The sequence below is a fragment of the Neolamprologus brichardi genome, chromosome 3, assembly GCF_056152115.1.
Source record: "Neolamprologus brichardi isolate AB-2024 chromosome 3, ASM5615211v1, whole genome shotgun sequence".
Classification (NCBI taxonomy): Eukaryota; Metazoa; Chordata; class Actinopteri; order Cichliformes; family Cichlidae; genus Neolamprologus; species Neolamprologus brichardi.
The window spans coordinates 5,325,242-5,343,794 of NC_142106.1; the positions used below are offsets into that span (position 1 = coordinate 5,325,242).

General features: G+C 43.0%; 2 protein-coding genes across 2 annotated transcripts; one reads left to right on the forward strand and one right to left on the reverse strand.

Annotated features, from left to right (window-relative positions):
* Window positions 1–15,025: 15,025 nt before the first annotated feature.
* LOC148103243 (nuclear factor 7, brain-like) lies at window positions 15,026–16,204 on the reverse strand. The gene has a single exon (XM_087839085.1). It carries the CDS (start codon window positions 16,202–16,204, stop codon window positions 15,026–15,028), a length of 1,179 nt encoding a protein of 392 aa, XP_087695211.1.
* A 329-nt stretch (window positions 16,205–16,533) lies between these two features.
* On the forward strand, window positions 16,534–17,865 carry LOC148103244 (uncharacterized). The gene is made up of 2 exons (XM_087838079.1): window positions 16,534–16,551; window positions 17,050–17,865. Exons 1-2 carry the CDS (start codon window positions 16,534–16,536, stop codon window positions 17,863–17,865), a joined length of 834 nt encoding a protein of 277 aa, XP_087694205.1.
* The last annotated feature ends 688 nt before the right edge of the window (window positions 17,866–18,553 follow it).

Sequence of the window (18,553 nt, forward strand, 5' to 3'; positions counted from 1 at the left end):
AGGCCTATCTCCCCTCACCACACTCCCTGCCGGTGACTGATGCCCTCAGGGGTCGGTGCATTGTTGGTTCTTGGTGTCCGGGGCTGGGCGCTCAGGTCATGTGCCAGCTCACTCCCGGTGGCTACTTGGCGGGGCCTGGCGCCTGCTGCTCGGTTAGGCCTCTTCCGGGGCGCGGAGGGCCCTCGGGCCTCCGGCCTCTGTGCCTGCGGCTCGGTTCACTCTGGCACAGCTGGTTGCCGGCGGAGCCGGCGGGCACGCCGGTGCAGCCCCCTCTAGTTTCTGCCCGGTGGCTACTGGGTGACCCCTCGTCTGGGGATCCTCAGCCCTTCCCATGAAGGTTGCACGGATGCCCCTCCGGTGGTCCTCCTTGGGCTGTTGCAGTCTGGGGCCTCTGGATGTCTGGGGCCTGGATCTCCCCCATGCCTGCTTCATGCCCTGGGGGACAGGGCTATGGCTCTCTACATCCTCTTGCAGACCATTACATGGGGAAACCATTTGAATACAAGCGCGCCGACCACACAGGTGTGCACACAGGTGTTCACTGTTCGTAGACTTAAATCACACCTTTCTTGGCTGCTACTTCAAAGCACATTGTGCGCTGTCTGTCCTGCGTGCTGCACAACAACATTCAATATTTAGTATTTACTGCTGTTTACACTTAGCTCGATTAATGCGATGGTGTTGTGTATAGTATGTTGCTTTGTTTTGTTTTTTTTTTTGCTTGTTTTCTATTCTTTTTCTCTCAACAGGTGATCCAGGAGATTTTTTTTTCCCCCCCTTCCTCACTGTCCCTCTCCCCTTCTGTTTTTCTTTTCCTTCCTCTTTCTTTCTCCCTTTCCTATCCCTCACTCATGTCTGTCCCGTCTGTAACAACTGAAAATAAAATAAAATAAATAATAAAAACAAAGGTCGATCAAATGGACCAATACGGCAATGCCATGATGATTCATTTGGCAAAATAAATCCATTGGGTATCCTTGTTGGTCTTCAGACAGCAATTCTGACGGCAAAAGAACCAAATGGGACAGGCGGGGAAAAAAAAAAAAAAAAAAAAAAAAAAAGTAATGGCATGGCAACAATAGAAATAGTAATTTGTTAGATTACTAGTCACTGAAAAAAGTAATACCATTAGCAACACCATTATTCCCATCACTGGTGTTGGGTGTCACAAAATAACAGACTACACAAAGTACATTACTTTTTTCAGCGTTGCTTTAATGTAACATGTGATTGTACTAAATTCAGTAGTTACTTACAATTATGTCGTAACAAAGGTACAAAGGTTCTTGTTTTTATTCGACAAAAGGACAAGAGCACAATTCTGAAGTGTAAAATGCATAGAGGACAGATGTTCTGCAGACAGATCATATGTTATAATTTTATTTCTATTTTAGCAGAAACCCAAGACTTTCAATGGTCAGCTGGTGTTTAGAACAGAGTTGAATAAATAACCAAAACTAACCCCCCAGAAATCTGATCATTTCTGCAGCAGTCATCAGGATGAATATGCTGGTCCAGATATGTCTGCTCCAAGTGAAAACGCACTTCAGTTTAGAATAAAGTGTTACAATACGTTTATTACAATTTAACATCAAGAATAATGGTGGCTGAAAGAGTCTTTCTTATTGACAGCAGTGAGACATCATAGTTAAATAAAACGGTCCAGTTATGAAGATTAACTTCAGTCTCAGCCAAAAGGATTTACTCAGGAACAAGTAAAGACTGAATGAAAGAAAAATAAAAACAAGTTAGAAATCATCTAGGTGAATTATGTCATGTTTCACTTCCACTGAGTGGCGAAGCCCAGAGGGGGTTTCTCACCGGGTCATGTCAAGCTCAGACATATCCAAAAATGTCAGAGCACTTTTGTAAATACTGTCAATGTCTTACATAATTATGTTTTTATTGCAATTTAATGTATTAATTACTTAATAAATTATAAAAATAAAAAAAAATAAGAATATTATTATTATTGGTCCCTGCAAAGCCTCACACTTTGAAGATCAAAGTTGATGGTGACAATAAACAAGATACTTAAGCTAGTAAACATGATGAAACACTACAGCTATGACAACTCTATAATTTTGATCATCTTTAACATTATCTTCAAGCATGTTAACAATTTTGAAAAGTTGCTGCCATACAGCAGTTTACTGTCATCTTATGGCCACAGTTCATTATTGATGTTGCTCTCCAGAGTGTGTACCCTGGACCCCCCTGCTTTTTAAACTATTCAGCAAGAATGGTTCCTAAACTGACCCTTTCGGTTCTTACTCATAATTTTTAAAAAAAACATTTGACATAATTTCTTTAAACAAATTAAATATAATTAAAATTGTATTCTAAATAAATTGTAATTTTAATTATGCAAAACTTTAATTTCACAGGCATTTATTGTTTATGTGAACAGAGAAGATACAAAAACTATAAAATACAATCAGTGAAATTATACTTTAAAAAAAAAAAAATTTTTTCCTAACATTTGATTCCTTTCCATAAATCTGTTATTAGTAAACAAAGTTCTGTAAAGACACATACAGTGGCACTCACTCACTCTCTCTCACACATCCTCACATAGCTCTTCCTGATAATTTTTCTGAAGGGTAATAGTGATGTGCATCAATTTGATTTGTATGCAAATCAAGGGAGTGTGATAGAGAGTCTCTGATGTGCTGAGACACTATCCACTTTAAACACTTTATGACTACAGATGTGAGAGCTACAGGTCTGTAGTCATTGAGGCTGCCCATACCAGTCGTTTTGGGGATGGAAATGATGGTGAAGGCGTTCTGACAGGTGGGAACAGTGGCATGAGTCAAGGAAAGGTTGAACAGCCTTGAACAGTGAGGATGATGTCCCTGGGATGATGTCATGGACGGTGTTACGGATTCAAATATTGGGGATGGATACAAGAGGAAAAACCAACCAACCAAAAACAATTCAGCGAAAAACTTTCCTGAAAATTTCCAGTGATGGTAACCGATAACTGGAGGAGAAGATGTCCTTTAGGCTTCTTTTTAGGGTAGGGACAAAGTGAGAGGTCAAGCTGTAAAATTTTGAGCCAGAGCTTGGCCTGTCTGTCATCCCAATTTTGTTAATCTATCCTTTTGCCGCTGTACTCAGGTTTCCAGGTTGAGAGAAATCCACCTGTATTAAGAGACTAAAACATTCATTTACTATTTTTCTTAAAACATCTATTTGGTTCATCTGCCTAGATTTTACTCTCTCTCTTGGTGCATAGTTCACACAGTCAGGCAGTTGCCTTTTATGGGCATGCAGATTTACGGTCACACACACACATCTACTCACCCCCAGCAGCTGCAAAGCCGTCTCTCCTATATCAAAACCCAGCCAAACATCAAACATTCACCGTAGTCATTCAAAACTTTATTTGTAATATTATAATCAGCAAAATCAGCGTTTTGATTACAGGCATGTATCACTGTTTGCAAATCATACTTATAAAACTCAATAACATACTAAACAGGAAGTCCTCTGTGGGCTTCACAGCAGCCACCTCGTTTGCATGTTCACACAACGTCTAAAAATAGCTCGCAGCGCTGCAGCGCGCTGTCGTCACACACAGCCTCGTTTCACACTCAACTCTATTATTTTATATTACAAAGATGTCTTATATTTACAATCACTCTCAGGTCTGAAAGTTTTAGCGCCTAACAATTTTGACAAATTTAAGTTAACGGGTCCAACCGAAGAAAGTCCAACTTTTTTGTAATCAATTAACCAGTATCAGCCTCTAACTGTATCTGGCCTCATCTCTAAAGTCCCTAACTCAATTTAAAGTGTCCAAAAAAGCGCAGATACCGTTCAAAACGGTAAAGTGGTGCAAACACTAGTTATTCTGGAGTGCCCCAAGTTCCACAGTGACCAACTGACTATCCCTCAAAGAGGACAAGGCCTAGGCGTCCCCGGCCTTGGCAAGCATTACCTCTGAGCACTGCGCTTCCTAGCGATATATGATCGCCGTTCTCACAGAATTTATAATACTTTGAAACAACAGTCAACCCCCCAAAACAAGAGTATGACTGAAGCAGATGCAACGTTATGGAAAATGGAGCCTCTAACTCACAAAATGACCAACACAGGTGCAATCTTTTGACCAATGGAGCCTCTAACTCACAAAATGACCAATTCCCTATCAAACTACCTGGGCCTCTAACCCAATTTCACTGTTTTTCTTTACCTTGAGCCTCTAACTCAGTATTATTTTCCTTTATCTTGGGCCTCTAACCCAGTACTGTAACTTATAAGCTTACTTCAACTTTCAAAACTCATGAGATTTTTTCATCAAAATCAAAACAGACACTCACCGGCAACTTTTACTGAATAGACATTTAATTTTATCGTCCAATTCAGCACACTTCGGATAAAATCAACAGGCCTGTGGCTACCTCTTTTATAAAGGCGCCTGTCCACTCAGTTCGATTGCCGGATAATGTCTGCCCGTCTGACCACCTCAGACCGTCCAAGCCTCCAAAACTTCCACCCCAATACCACAGGACGAGCCCCCAAAACTGTTACGGATTCAAATATTGGGGATGGATACAAGAGGAAAAACAAAAATAACAACACTGGTCCGGCCGGGTCAAGTCAAACGATGATTTAATGAACACACGCGTGGGAGATGGACACCATACAGCAGACAGCATCAGATCTCAAAATGGTGGAGCATTGATCAAACTGTTATAGCCTCTATTGGCCCCCACCTAATCATAAAAGCTTAAACATTCACATTCTTTCTCTCACACAGCGCCTAAGCTACAACCTTGGCTCCCTGTTTATCTGCTCCTGCTGAGATGGGGCAGTATGCTCTGTTCTCATCTAACCAGACAAATAAGGCGATGACTTTCTGCAAACAGTATTTCTTATAACTCAGCAGTATAATGCATCATAAAACAATATCATTCATTCACAATAAATCAGCAGTCTAATGTAATGCAAATCAGTTTACCAAATGCAATAGTTATCACCATCTTCTAATTCAGGAGAATAATGCAAACTAAAACTACATAATAATTCACAATCTTTAATTAGGGGTCTAACATGGCATAAAATAATATTATAATCCCACAAGAATCAATATCCCTTCCTATTGCAAAATGGGAAGCAGATTTATCGATCAGCTTAGACCCAAACCTTTGGTCTCAGATATGCTTAAAAACCTTTCAATGGATCAGAAATCCCAGTTTGCAATTAATACAATACAAAATATTACACAGAGTGCACTATACTGGTCATAGGATGTTCAAGATGGGCTATACACCTTCCAGCAACTGCTCACACTGCACAGCAAATACACCGGACAATTACATCCACGCTCTTTGGTTCTGTCCACCAGTTCAGAAATTTTGGCGTGAGATATGTGAAGACTTATCAAAGTGTCTGAAATGTAACATTCCAGCCTCCCCTTTAGTATGCTTGCTGGGCAACTTGGATGAGGGCACTGCAAAAATAAACACAGCCCACGTTGTTTTTACGGCCCTATGCATTTCCAAGAAAATGGTCCTCATTAACTGGAAAAATAAAAATAATCTTAATTCTAACCAATATAAAAACCATCTAATAGATCACATTAGTCTTGATACAACCTCTGCCATCACATTTGATCAATCCCTTTGGGCTCCTTTGATTGGCTTCATCACCTAGTGGGGGTGGGGGGTCATGGTTTGGTACTGCCTTCGCTATTGTGGTTGATATGGGCGTAGGGACGGCCTTAGGGTGTCTGGGAAGTCCCTAGGGATGTTTCCCTGAAGGGCCTAACCTGGGGGATGTGGCCATGACCTGGTTAAGGGCTCTGGTGGCTCTTAGATGGTGTTTTCCTTGCGGCTGTGTACAGCGGAGATGGGGGAGGGTCTGTGCTGGCGGACGTTGGTTACTGGCCTGTTAGCCTGGCTGCCCCTGGGTGGGTCCGGGACAGGCGTGGAGGCTTGGGGGTCTGGGGTGCTTGCTGGGCCTTGGGGGCTTGGGTCCTGGCTGTTGTGTCGTGCAGGGGGGCTCAGCCCCAGTGCAGGGGACCTCTAGTGCATCAGCTCAACTAGGGGGCTCTCTAACTGGTGGGGAGGTTGTTATATCTTTGCAGGTGGTCTCCTCTCTACACGAGCTCACTCTGCAGGTGGGGGGAGAGATATAGGAGAGGTAGAGAATGAACTCAACCTGGGTGTCTATTGTCTTGTGTAGTTTGGGAGATGATTGGATGCTGGGGTGGGTGCAGTTTTCTCTGGGGTGGAGTCGGGTGGGCTGCCCCGGACTCTGTGGGGCTGGTCTCTGAGAGGAAGCAGGAACCATGCTCTCCTGTGTTTTAAATGCACTTTAGAACAGCACACAGCAACACTACATATGAGCGGGCGTAGGGAGGTTTGGGGTCTTCACTCACCCCGGTTCTGTTAGCCGTCAGGGCTGGGGGGCTGGGAGGAGGTGCTGGCCGTCAGATTGGGGTCCGGTATGCGGGGCCTCCCTGCTACTGCAGATAAGGAGGTGGTCCGCTTGCCTCCACCCCAGAGAGAAGGGTTATCTCCTGGGTTTAGGTGCGGCTTGCCCCTCTGGGGGCGGGGGTATCTGGACCTGGGATATAGAGTATGTTTGGGGAGTGCGACTGTCTGTGCAGTGTCTATTTGTGTCTGTCTACACGTTGGGTGAGTGCCGAGTATTTGATTGTGCATATGGGGTGGGAATGCACGTTTGTGTCCGCGTGCGCCTGTTCGTCTGTGTCTATATGTCAGGTTGGGGTTAGACTCAACCTCTCTGGGTACATCTCAGGCCCTCTAAAGTACGGAGGCCTATCTCCCCTCACCACACTCCCGGCTGATGCCCTCAGACGTTGGTGTGTTGGTGGACCTTGGTGGACCTTGTCGACTGGGGCTGGGCGCTCATGTATGTACCGGCTCACTCCTGGTGGCCGATTGGCGGGGCCTGGCTGGGCCCCTTCCGGGGGATGGGATGCCCTCAGGCCTCTGGCCTCTGGGCCTGAAGCTCGGTCCTCTCTGGCACAGCTGGCTGCCGGCAGAGCCGGCCACTGCACGCCACTGCAACCCCCTCTGGCCTCTGCTCCATAGCTGCTGGGTGACCTCTCGTTTGGGGCTCTATTCAGCTCTTCCCAGGAGGGTGGCATGGTTCCCCCCCTTTTGGAGGTCCTCCTCGGGTCCTCGTACTCTGGGGCCTCTGGATATCTGGGGCCTTGATCTCCTCCATACCTGCTTCATACCCTGGGGGACTGGGCTATGGCTCCCCACACTCCATAGCAGATCGTTACATGGAGAAACCTTTGGAATACAAGCGTGCTGATCCACACAGGTGTGCACACAGGTGTTCACACGGGTGTTCACAGACGCGGACTACACCTTTCTTGGCTGCTGCCTCAAAGCACATTGTGCGCTGTCTATCTTGCGTGCTGCACAATATCGTTTAATATTTAGTATCTACTGTTATCTACTGCTAGCTAGTTTATTGTGATGGTGCTGTTTTTATTATGTTGCTCTTTTTTTGTTTGCTTTCTCTTCTCTTTCTTTTTCTCCATACAGGTGATCCAGGTGTTTTGTTTGTTTTTCTTTCTTTCTTCCCCCCCGTTCTCAACGTCTCTTCTCCCTTCTGGTTTTCTTTCTCTCCCTCTCTTTCTTTCATTCTTTCTCCCTGTCCTATCCCTCAGTCATGTCTGTCCCGTTTGTAGCAACCGAAAATAAAATTAATTCATAATTATAATAAAGGTCAATCAAATGGACCAATATGGCAAGGCCATGATGATCCACTTGGTAAAATAAATCCGCTTGGCATCTTTCTTGGCCTTAAGACAACAATTCTGATGGCTAAAGATCCAAACGGGATACACAAAAAAAGGAAGTAGAGGGGGCGATGAGCTGGGTGAAGGTGAAGGGAATGTTGGTGCAGGGGCTGTGGGCGAGGGCGGGCCTTTGTCCTCTGGATCTCAAAGAGATGATTCTGTTCATCAAACTAAAATCGTTACGTCCAGATAAACAGAATGAACTTTTTGGGGTATCCTTAATTTCCTTAATTGGATGATTAAGCATGCATCAAGACATTGGCTGGGATACCTCTTCATGCCCAGTGGGGTTGTTGTCGGTCAATGGGAGCATTTATTATACCAACTGCAAACTCATTGAAAACTTCAACAACAAAAGATAAACACAACAGAACATATGAAATATGAACACATTTGAAACAGAAATAGCCAGGCTTTGTATGTATGATGTATGTGTGTATTTGAGAGAAACAGATAAATGGATTGAGAGAGGATATGTCTGGCTGTGTGTGCGTTGAGGTGGTAGGGATGTCTGTGTTAGTTTGTGTGTAGTTGTGTCTGTGTTTTTGTTCATCTTTCTTCACAATTTTATCTTTTTCCTTTTACATTCATCCTGTAGTCTTCTTGCCAACCTATAGCTGCAAGTGTTAAGCCTAAATTTTTCAAATATTTAATATCTTATTGTCAGGTCTGGCTGTCCAGAAGGCAGGATAAAGGACTCAAATGCAGGTCTCATACAAGAATGAATAAACTCAAAATGGCTGCTTTGTTGCTGGGGTAAAACTCTTACCTCAAATACAACAAACTATACTAGGAACTAGAACTAGATATAGGAACTAGATGTAGCGTTTTCTGAAAACGCTACATCCAGATGAACAGAATCAACTTTTGGGGATTTACTTACCTGGATTATTGAGCACGCATCAAGATGTAGGAACTAGAAACTCAACTTAGACAACAAGAAAACGAACTGAGAACTAGACTGGAGCACAAGGGGAAACATACAGCAGAGGTGTGAGTGACGAGACCAGAGACTGCAAATTTTTGTTTAGGAAAAAACAAAAATATATCGAATAAAAGGGTGGAAAGGGGAAATGGAACAAAATAATAAATACAAAACACAACATAAATAAATTTACCACAATTACAGTTTTTCTCAAATGCTAAAGCACAAAAGCCAATCCTCTAAACCAAATGACCAGTTGTCTAAACACATTTACTAAATCTAGCCATCATTTACCAATATCATAAACACATGTCACATGAAGACACAATTCACAGAACAGAATCCTTCGTTGTCATAAATCTAAACACATCTTTCCTGCTAAAACACAAGTTGCAAAAGAACTCTGCTCATATTCTGAAATGAAAGCTCATGTGATGCAACATGCTTGCCACAGTCAGCAATATTTGAACACAATGAACACACCTGGCATCATTCATTACACACAATGACTCAAAATTAAAGACACATGTTGCTAATGCTGTGACCACATGTATAAAAGCAAGTTCAGAGTGCACAGTATGCTGAAGATTCCAAACAAACACAATGGATGAAGGTAGAGTCAGGGGAAGAAGAATTCGATGCAGAGGAGAGAGAAGAGCTGGCCCTGGAAGAAGAGGAGCAGGCCAACGAGGAAGAGGAGGAGGCCAACATGGGAGAGGAGAAGGTCCAGGAGGGAGAGCAAGACAACCTCGCACCATCATTGCGGACGAGATGCGAGCAACAGTCATTGACCATGTCATTGTCCATGGCATGACAATGGCTGAAGCAGGACTAAGAGTCCGTCCAAACCTGAGTAGGTTCACTGTGGCCACCATTATCAGGGCATTCAGACAACAGGTATTGTACTCTAGTGCTTTCTTTGTCACAGTTTTACAAACCAGTGAAAGTAGTCTATTGTTTTCAAATCAGTTGTGACTGTATTGTAACACATGTCAATTGACAACACATGTGGGGTGGGAGGGTTGCCATATTTACAGCGGCACAAGAAACCCTCATTGTGGATATGGTTCGTGGGAACAACCTCATCAGACTCCGGGAGATCAGAGACAAAGTCATTGCCGATAATGTCAACTTTGTGAGCATTGACGATGTCAGCTTGGCCACAATAGACCGAGTTCTCCGGCGCCAAAAGACGCGGATGAAACAGGTCTATAGGGTTCCCTTTGAGCGCAACTCTGTGTGACACAAAGACCTACGTTCCGAGTATGTGCAAGTAAGTATACATCCATGTTCACAGTACAGTTAGTGGACATACTGTATTGCTCAGTGGCCTACATTACTTCTGGACAATACTGTGCTACCTGATTGACTGTTGTTCTGAACACCTGTGCACTTTCACATTTTCACAGAGGATATTACAGTTGGACGCGATGGCCAGACCTCATGAGTACCTCTTCCTAGATGAGGCTGGCTTCAACCTGCAGAAACGAAGGCAAAGAGGCCGTAACATCATTGGCCAAAGAGCCATCACTGAGGTCCCTGGCCAACGGGTGCGGGGGGGGGGGGGGGGGGGATGATGATATTACCCTTTGTGCGGCCATGGGTTCGGGGGGGCTTGTCCACCGGCATGCTGTCCTTGGGTCTTGCAACACCCAACGTCTCCTCACCTTCCTAGAGCTAAAAGACATCACCATCCTGGGCCCGCACATCACATTTATGTGATCATTTGGGACAATGTCCGCCTCCATAGAACAAACCAAATCAGAGAGTGGTTCACCACCAACAGTGACCACTTTTTAAACGTCTGTCTGCCACCCTACTACCCTTTTCTGAACCCTATAGAGGAGTTCTTCTCATCGTGGAGATGGAAGGTTTATGACAGACAACCATACACAAGAGACAACCTCCTAAGGGCAATGGAGCTGGCCTGTGTTGACATCCCAGCGGAGGCCTTCCAAGGATGGATTTGCCATTCCAGGGCGTTTTTCCCACGGTGCCTGGCAAGAGACAATGTAGCCTGCGATGTGGATGAGGTGATGTGGCCCGATGCAGCTCAGCGACATGATGCCGCACAGTGATTATGGTGTGTGTGTGGTGTGACTAACGTAAATAAAAAAACTTCACACCCTGATCATGTTTTCAAGAGTACTGTTGTGTGCAATACTCTTCATATGAAACTCACAAATCTGAATGCCTAATCCTCTGCAGAGATCTACGACGATCCGTTACTGTATAGTTTCTAAAAATATGCATTGGCAGTTATGAAACAAAGAACCTTCTCACAAATTGAGCATTGTGTTTTCAATTGTTTTGCTGTAGTGTGTAATGATGTGTATAGTGTTTACATTTTTGAAAGCTTCGAGCTGCTCTTTTGGTGTGAAAGTTTGAGTTTTGCAGTGGGAAGGTGTGGTTGTGTTTATGTAGCTTTGGAAAAGGGTGTTGTGTTTAGACATTGGGGAACATGGTGGAAACGTTTGTGAAATGTGTTTTAGCATTTGAGAAAAACTGTAATTAATAAATTAATGTTGTGATTATCTGTGCAGGAGTTCTTTTGTTAAGAGTCCTTTTGGTCCTTTTTAAAGTTTCTTTTACAGTTCAGTTTTTCAGGAATTCCTCCTTAGGGTCCAGTTTCATGTAATGGGGAAAATATGTCCGGAACCCAAAGATGGCTAAGTGGGTGAAAAGAGGGGAAAAGAATGATCCTACCGGCTCGCCACTTCAATATGAATAAGATCAATTCAGTGTGGGAAAAAAAACCTGATCTGTAGGCCAGAAAAACTTCCATTAGTACATCAAGTTCAATTCAGTTTACCAGTAAACAAATCATGTATGGGTTACAAAGGGAATAAGACAAAGGAAGAGCAGATCCTGTGTAGGCTTTTTCTTTGAAAAATCTGTTGCATCATGTCAGGAGTGAGGAAAAGGTCAAAACAGGATGCACATCACAAATACCTGATAAGTCATTTCTCGTGGACCCTCAGATCAAGCATCTTGGTATGAGATAGAGACCAGACTTGCCCGTTCTTTGATTTCCAGTCACTCAGAGTTTCAGAGTTTTGGAAACACTCACAGATGTGGAAGACTGCACCGAGTATTGTGTGTCACACTCTTCATCAAAGCTTGTGCCTTCTTCTAATGAGTCCTGCAGCTCGCTGAGACAGGCTACATAACCATCTCTAAAGTCCCTTTAGTTTATCTTCTCTTTGCTCCATGTGTTTGAACTTCTCTGCTCTCTAATGAAATGAATCCTCAGCCAAGCTGTGTGCTTACCTTTTGGCTGTAAGAGCAGGCAGGTGCATATACACACTAAAAGTAGTTTTTGTTTTTGTAGCAAAGGCAGGATGCCATGTTATTGCTTGAGGGCAGGGGCGGATCTAGAAGGGTGGCATGGGGTGGCAAGTGCCACCCTAAAATGATCTCTTGCCACCCCAACTGCCACCCTAATTTTGCATATGACAGTGTTGTTTATTAAAATAAGATAGCATTAACACTTTAAGTGTAGTTACAGTTAACAGTGAATATAAAAGCTAAAACTGAATATATTGCATAGTGTTACCCCCCCCTCCACCATTAAGAAATGGTTCGGCCGGCTTTTTCTTGTTTTCAGTAGCAAGCAATGCTTATGATTGTGCCAAAGCACATTTTGAACAACACCATGGGAATTTCGGATTTCACACAGGTGGTTGGTTGTTACACTCTGGAAATGGAATGAAGGTGAGTGGGTTAGGGTGGACCCTCTGTGGTCCACGGACATGCTGCACCTCCAAATCACATGCCTGATTTACGCTGACATAGCAACAAGCTGCAGCCAGGCTGAGTCTCTATTTCAGCCCGTGTTGAAAGTTCGGACTTCAAAGAATACACCGGTCTTTAAATGTTAATTACAGGCCAGTAGATCAAGAGTTATGATAAAAATCTAATTATATATAAGCCATGCTTTTTTCTAAATATTGTCGTCACAGTGTTTTTGTGTGTGTTTTTTATAGCGTTTTCTAAAGACAGCGCAAAAACAGTAAAGAAAGAAAAAAAGCCAACTCTTTCCTATCGGTGGAAAAATGTACCATGTCGACCAATTTAAAAAAAAAAGTCAACACGTGAGATTTGGTTGTTTTAAAAGAGGCGAAAGTTTTGGGGGTGACGGTAACGACTGCGAGATGAGAGAGAGAGACTTTTTAGATGTGGGTGATTTGTGATGTTTAGCGTGGAGAGTGTAGTTAGTGTGTTGTGTTGTCTTGTGTAGTTAGTCTGTTGTGTAGTCGTTGTTTTGTGTGTCAGTGAGGGCACAAATGAATGTTGTCACCAGGTGGAAAACCAGTGGAGTGATACACCACCTGTTGTCAGGCCTGAAGGTTTATCCCTGTGCTGTACTCCTCTGTCTTTTGGTGGACTGACAATTTTTTATTCATTTTTTTACTGGCACACATGTGAGGCATCTTATTGCGACACCTGATTGTTCTCTCATTTTAGTTTTAGTAATATTTTTAAATGGTTGTACAAAATGAAAAAAATGGCAGGTATATTGTCTGCATTTTTAGATAAATACTTGTATATGTTTACAAAATGCACAATTTATATTTGCATTTCAAGTTATAAAAATTTACTCAACATGTCTGTGGGGTTTTTTTACAGTAAAAAAAACTACTACTACTATTATTTTAAGTTTTTTCTGTGATTTCAGATGTCAATGAAAAAACAACTAAATTCAGACACGTGAGGTTGAGCTGAAAATAATGATACCAAACAAGGCAAGGGGGAAAAAATAAAATGAAACAATCTGAAGATGAAATACAAACGTAAACTCAAAAGGAGTCAAAAAGGACCGGTTATATTTTGGAGGGTTAATCCAACAAATCATGAAAAATTAGGTTTAAATTTGTGTTCATGTCAGTGCAGATTTCTGACATTTTGTGTAATTTAAGCATGTAACAATTTAACTTTTTTTTCTAACAAGAAACAGTGAAACTTAAGTTAGACTTGTGTTTGTAAATGAACCGGCCCATGTTGTGTACCTTTCTGGATTTTATACTTATTAGGCTACATATTTATTTATTATACAGTACATAAGATCAAAACTCACGTTTTATGTAACTAAAGTGTTTAATTATGTGGGCTACAGAAAATAATTAAGTTATGTATATGTGTATATTATGTATACTTACTGCATTTGAATCATTTTAACCATATGTAACCACCTGCATATGTGTTTGAAGAAAAGGCTTTGATTTGCCACCCCATTTGATTTTTTTTGCCACCCTCATGCCACCCTAAGAAAATTTCTATAGATCCGCCCCTGCTTGAGGGCCTCTTCAAAGACACATCAAACACATCCCTCCAAGATGGCCTTTGTTCACCTCCTAAATGATCAGTGCATGTTGATAGATTTATACTCTCTCTCAGATGCATGCATGTATACCATCCAACACAACATAACACAGCACGATAAAAACATAAAATTAACAATTTAATTATTGGTAACAAAAAGCAGACTGTTTTGATTACAGTATTATAAAGTCACATATGTCTATACATGTAAAGTTTCATACTGATTATTTTTCCACATACAATTACAAGAAAATCATGTTTTTCCTGTAATTCCTTTTTCTTTGGAAAGTACAAGGACAAATGAACAGTGAATAATCAAAACTGATGTTTATTTAAAAGGTAAGATTGGGAAAATATCATGAAATCACTTCTTAAAATTACCTACACAACATTATGTCCCTTTTTTGGTAAAAAATACTCTAAAGTTTCTGACCACTTAAAAATACTAACTTACAATACAAATAGAGTAATTTGTTTGTTCATATCCATATAATCTCAAATTGAATATTTACATTTGTGATAAAATGTCCTTTTTTTCCAAATGATAAAAAAACGAATCGGAATAATTAACAACAACAAATTGTTCTGATTGGTTTTCTGTTCAAGCCAAATGTGTTACAAAGGGTTCAAAATGGGTCCACCAAACACTTTTATTATGTATCAACAAATTTGAAATTTGAAATTGAAATTTGAAATTTAATCTTACTACCAGATATAAAGTTTCAAAAAATTCTTGTGTTCCATTCGTTTACATTAACCTGTTTTAATTTGTTAGTCTGAGGTTTGTACTCACTGTCTGAGTTACAACACAAGCTGGTTTCTAACCATGTGCTGAATTTTCACTTTCTAAATTATTCTTAAATACATTCAAATCTGAACGTTCTTTTAGACTGGGTGTATTATTGCATTTTCTCAGTGAGAGTATAAGTACATGGGGAATTCACTGACAGGAAACAACATTAGAAATACCATCATCCTCAGGTCATCTACTCTACTGACACTGACACCGTCAATGGCAACACGTTCACTTCTTCACGAGTGCGAATGTATGGAAACATCTTCTCAGTGAAAGTGTTTCTGAAGGTGTGTATGTGTGTGTTAGTATCAGGATCAGAGAACGACAGCTTTCTTCTGTTCCAGTTCAGATTCACTCTGATCCTCTGGAGCGTCTTCTTTACTGAGAGAACAGTGAGAGGAGCTGATGGTGAGCATGCTGAGTATTTACCTTCAAAAAACTCTATTCTCCATAATCTAGACCATAACTCTCCCTTCCTCTGCACAGACTCTGCTAACACACCTAGGTCCCAATATGTACTGTCTCCAACTTCAACATCCCAGCTGTGAGTCCCTGAGTTAAAGCCCTCAGAGCCCAGGACAGAGTAGAACCAATTAGTTCTCTCTGGATTATCAGGAAGCTGCTGCCTCTCTCCTCCTCTCACACTGGCCAGATCTTCAAACAGGATGAGGTTTGGATGAGCAGTGTTTGGGTCCAGAATGAGAGGAGTGTAGGAGACCATGTACTTCATGTTCTTCCAGATGTTGAAGGTCAGGTTGCCCAGGTGTTTGGCCTGGTCTATCAGAGCTCTTGAGGGCAGCTGTGGATCATCCAGCAGGGGGCAGCGCTGGACTCTTTCCACTGCAGCCTTGTAGTTGTGCAGGAATGAGACGTCTTCAGCTCTCAGCTCCTCCTCTGTGGCTCTGACTGTGTCTGAAAGAGCTGCTATCTCTCTGCTCAGAGCCTCCATCTTCTCCTTCATCATCCTACTCTTCAGCTCCTCTTCCCTCCTCAGTGCAGCCAGCCTGACCCCCTCTTCCTCTGCTAGAAACTGGTGAAGCTTCTTAAACTGCTCCTTAATCTGCCTCTCTGTGTGTCTGGCCTGGACCTTAATGTGTTCTGCTGTTTGATCAAACTTCACTTGAACTTCTTCACAAACCTTTAACTTCTCCTTTAAGGGCTCCAGAGTTTCCTGAAGTTCCTTCTTGTGTTGTCGTGCAGCTTCATCGATGGGTCTGAATCTGTGATTGGTGTGTTTTTCTGAGTCTCTGCAGACGAGACACACTGGCTGCTGATGGTCCAGACAGAAGAGTTTGAGTTTCTCAGAGTGCAGACTGCAGAGATCCTCTGAAGCTCTCTGATCTCTCTCCTGTAAGAACAAGGAACACATAGTAATATGAGTACATAATCTTTTTCCATTTTTTCTTTCTTTTTTTTTTTGCTGAATTGCTTTATTGATATACATTGTAGGGTGTACCTTACATTACAAGGTAGACCCTGCAATAAAACAACAGAGAAAAACTCAACAGTCATATGGCCACGTATGAGCAAATGCACTTTGACTCCCTTTTAACAGGAAGAAACCTCCAGCAAAAAGAGGCTCAGGGAAGGGCGGCCATCTGCGACGACTGGTTGGGGTGAAGGGAGGAAGACAGGATAAAAGGCATGCTATGAAAGAGAGTCAGAGATTAATAAGAAGAAATGATTCAGTGCAGAGAAATGTATAAACACAGAAAGGTGTGTTCATACACTGTGAGAAAGGTGACCAAAGTAGCAATTCCCCAGCATCCTACACCTAGTGCAGCATAGCTAAGGGAGGATTCAGAGTCACCTGATCAAGCCCTAAATACACACTTTAGCAAAAAGTAATCTGCATAGCAATTTAACTAAAAACTTCTAGATAACATGTTATTTCATAGTGTAATCTTCACGTGCTTCGTCCAAAGCACACTCTTTGTTGATTCACTTTTAATTCATTTGAATGCAAGATACTCAGCCTTAGCCCCGTAGCTGCAAAACTAAAAACAAAAAAAAACAGCCTTATTTGTGATCATCTATTGTCCACCTGGGTTTTACATAGTTTCTGTCAGATTTCTCAGACTTTTTTGTCTGATTTAGTGCGCAGCTCAGAAATAATTATAAAATAATTATTGTTGGTGTTTATAACATCTGTTGAGATGCCCACAGCCTCAACACGACAGTCTGTTATTCGACTCAACTGGTTTCTCTCAAAAGAGAAGGAGCATTTCTACTCTTTCCAGCGGCTGCTCGCCACATCTGGAATTCCTGAGCATTAAGTGCCGCCATTTCTATCTGCCCCGTGAGTTCACCTCGGTCATCGCCACGGTGGTCTACATCCCACCCCAAGCGGACACAGGTATTGCTTTGTCCGAATTACATGATGTGCTGAGTTTGTTTCAAAACCAGGACCCGGGCGCAGCCCTCATTGCAGCAGGAGACTTTAATAAAGCGAACCTCAGACAAGTCATGCCAAACTTTTACCAGCACGTCTTGTGTACAACGAGGGGGGATCGAATTTTGGATCACTGCTACACGCCATACAAGCAGGGCTACAAAGTTGTCTCACACCCGGCTTTTGGGAAGTCTGACCACAACGGCATCTTCCTCATTCCCCAGTATAAACAAAACATATGGAGGGAAGAAGTAACCACGAGGGAGGTGAAACGGTGGTATGCCCAATCAGAAGCTACACTACAGGACGCACTCAACGACGTCGACTGGGACATGTTCAGAACATGCGCAGTCGACATCAACGAGTTTACGGAAGTAGCAGTATGCTTCGTGAACATGCTAGAGGAGGAGATTTTCCCCACTGTGAGAGTCACCACATTCCCAAACCAGAAACCGTGGGTGGACAGATCGGTCCGCACTGCAGTGAATGCCAGGACCGCCACCTACAACGCGGTTCTCGCCACTGGCGATATGAGCGCCTACAAAGCGGCTTCATACGGCGTGCAGCGCGCGGTGAGAGATGCCAAACGCCGGTACCGGGAGCATGTGGAGTCCCGCTTCCACCAGGGCGACACATGAAGTATGTGTCACGGACTACGCACCATTACGGACTACAAAGCCAGGGACACTGCGCCGATCAATGCCGACTCTGCATTCACCAACGAGCTGAATCAGTTCTACGCCCGTTTCGAGGTTATCTAGGCGCCTAATGCTATCTACCGCCTGACTACCGAGGACAGTGACGTAATCAGTGAGAGACCGGTGACCAGCATCGCGGAGCATGACGTCCGAGTGGCATTGAGGAGAGTGAACACAAGGAAAGCGGCGTGGCCAGATGGCATCACCGGCTGTCTGCTGCGCTGCTGTGCTGAGCAGCTAGCAGGTGTGTTCACTTCCATCTTCAACAAGTCCCTGGCGAAGTCTGTGGTCCCCACATGCTTCAAAAGATCCACCATCATCCCTGTGCCCAAGAACCGCAAACCCTCATCCCTGAACGATTACCGGGCAGTTGCACTGACCTCGGTAGTAATGAAGGTGTTTGAGAGGCTGCTGAAGAACATCATCTCCTCCTCCATCGCAGACACCACAGATCCGCTCCAGTTCGCCTACCGACCCAACAGATCCACTGAGGACACCATCGCCCACGTCCTGCACATCACCCTCAACCACGTGGACAAGAAACAGAGTAACTATGTGCGAATGTTTTTTGTTGATTACAGTTCAGCGTTTAACACAATAGTGCCCTGCAGACTGTTCACAAAGCTCA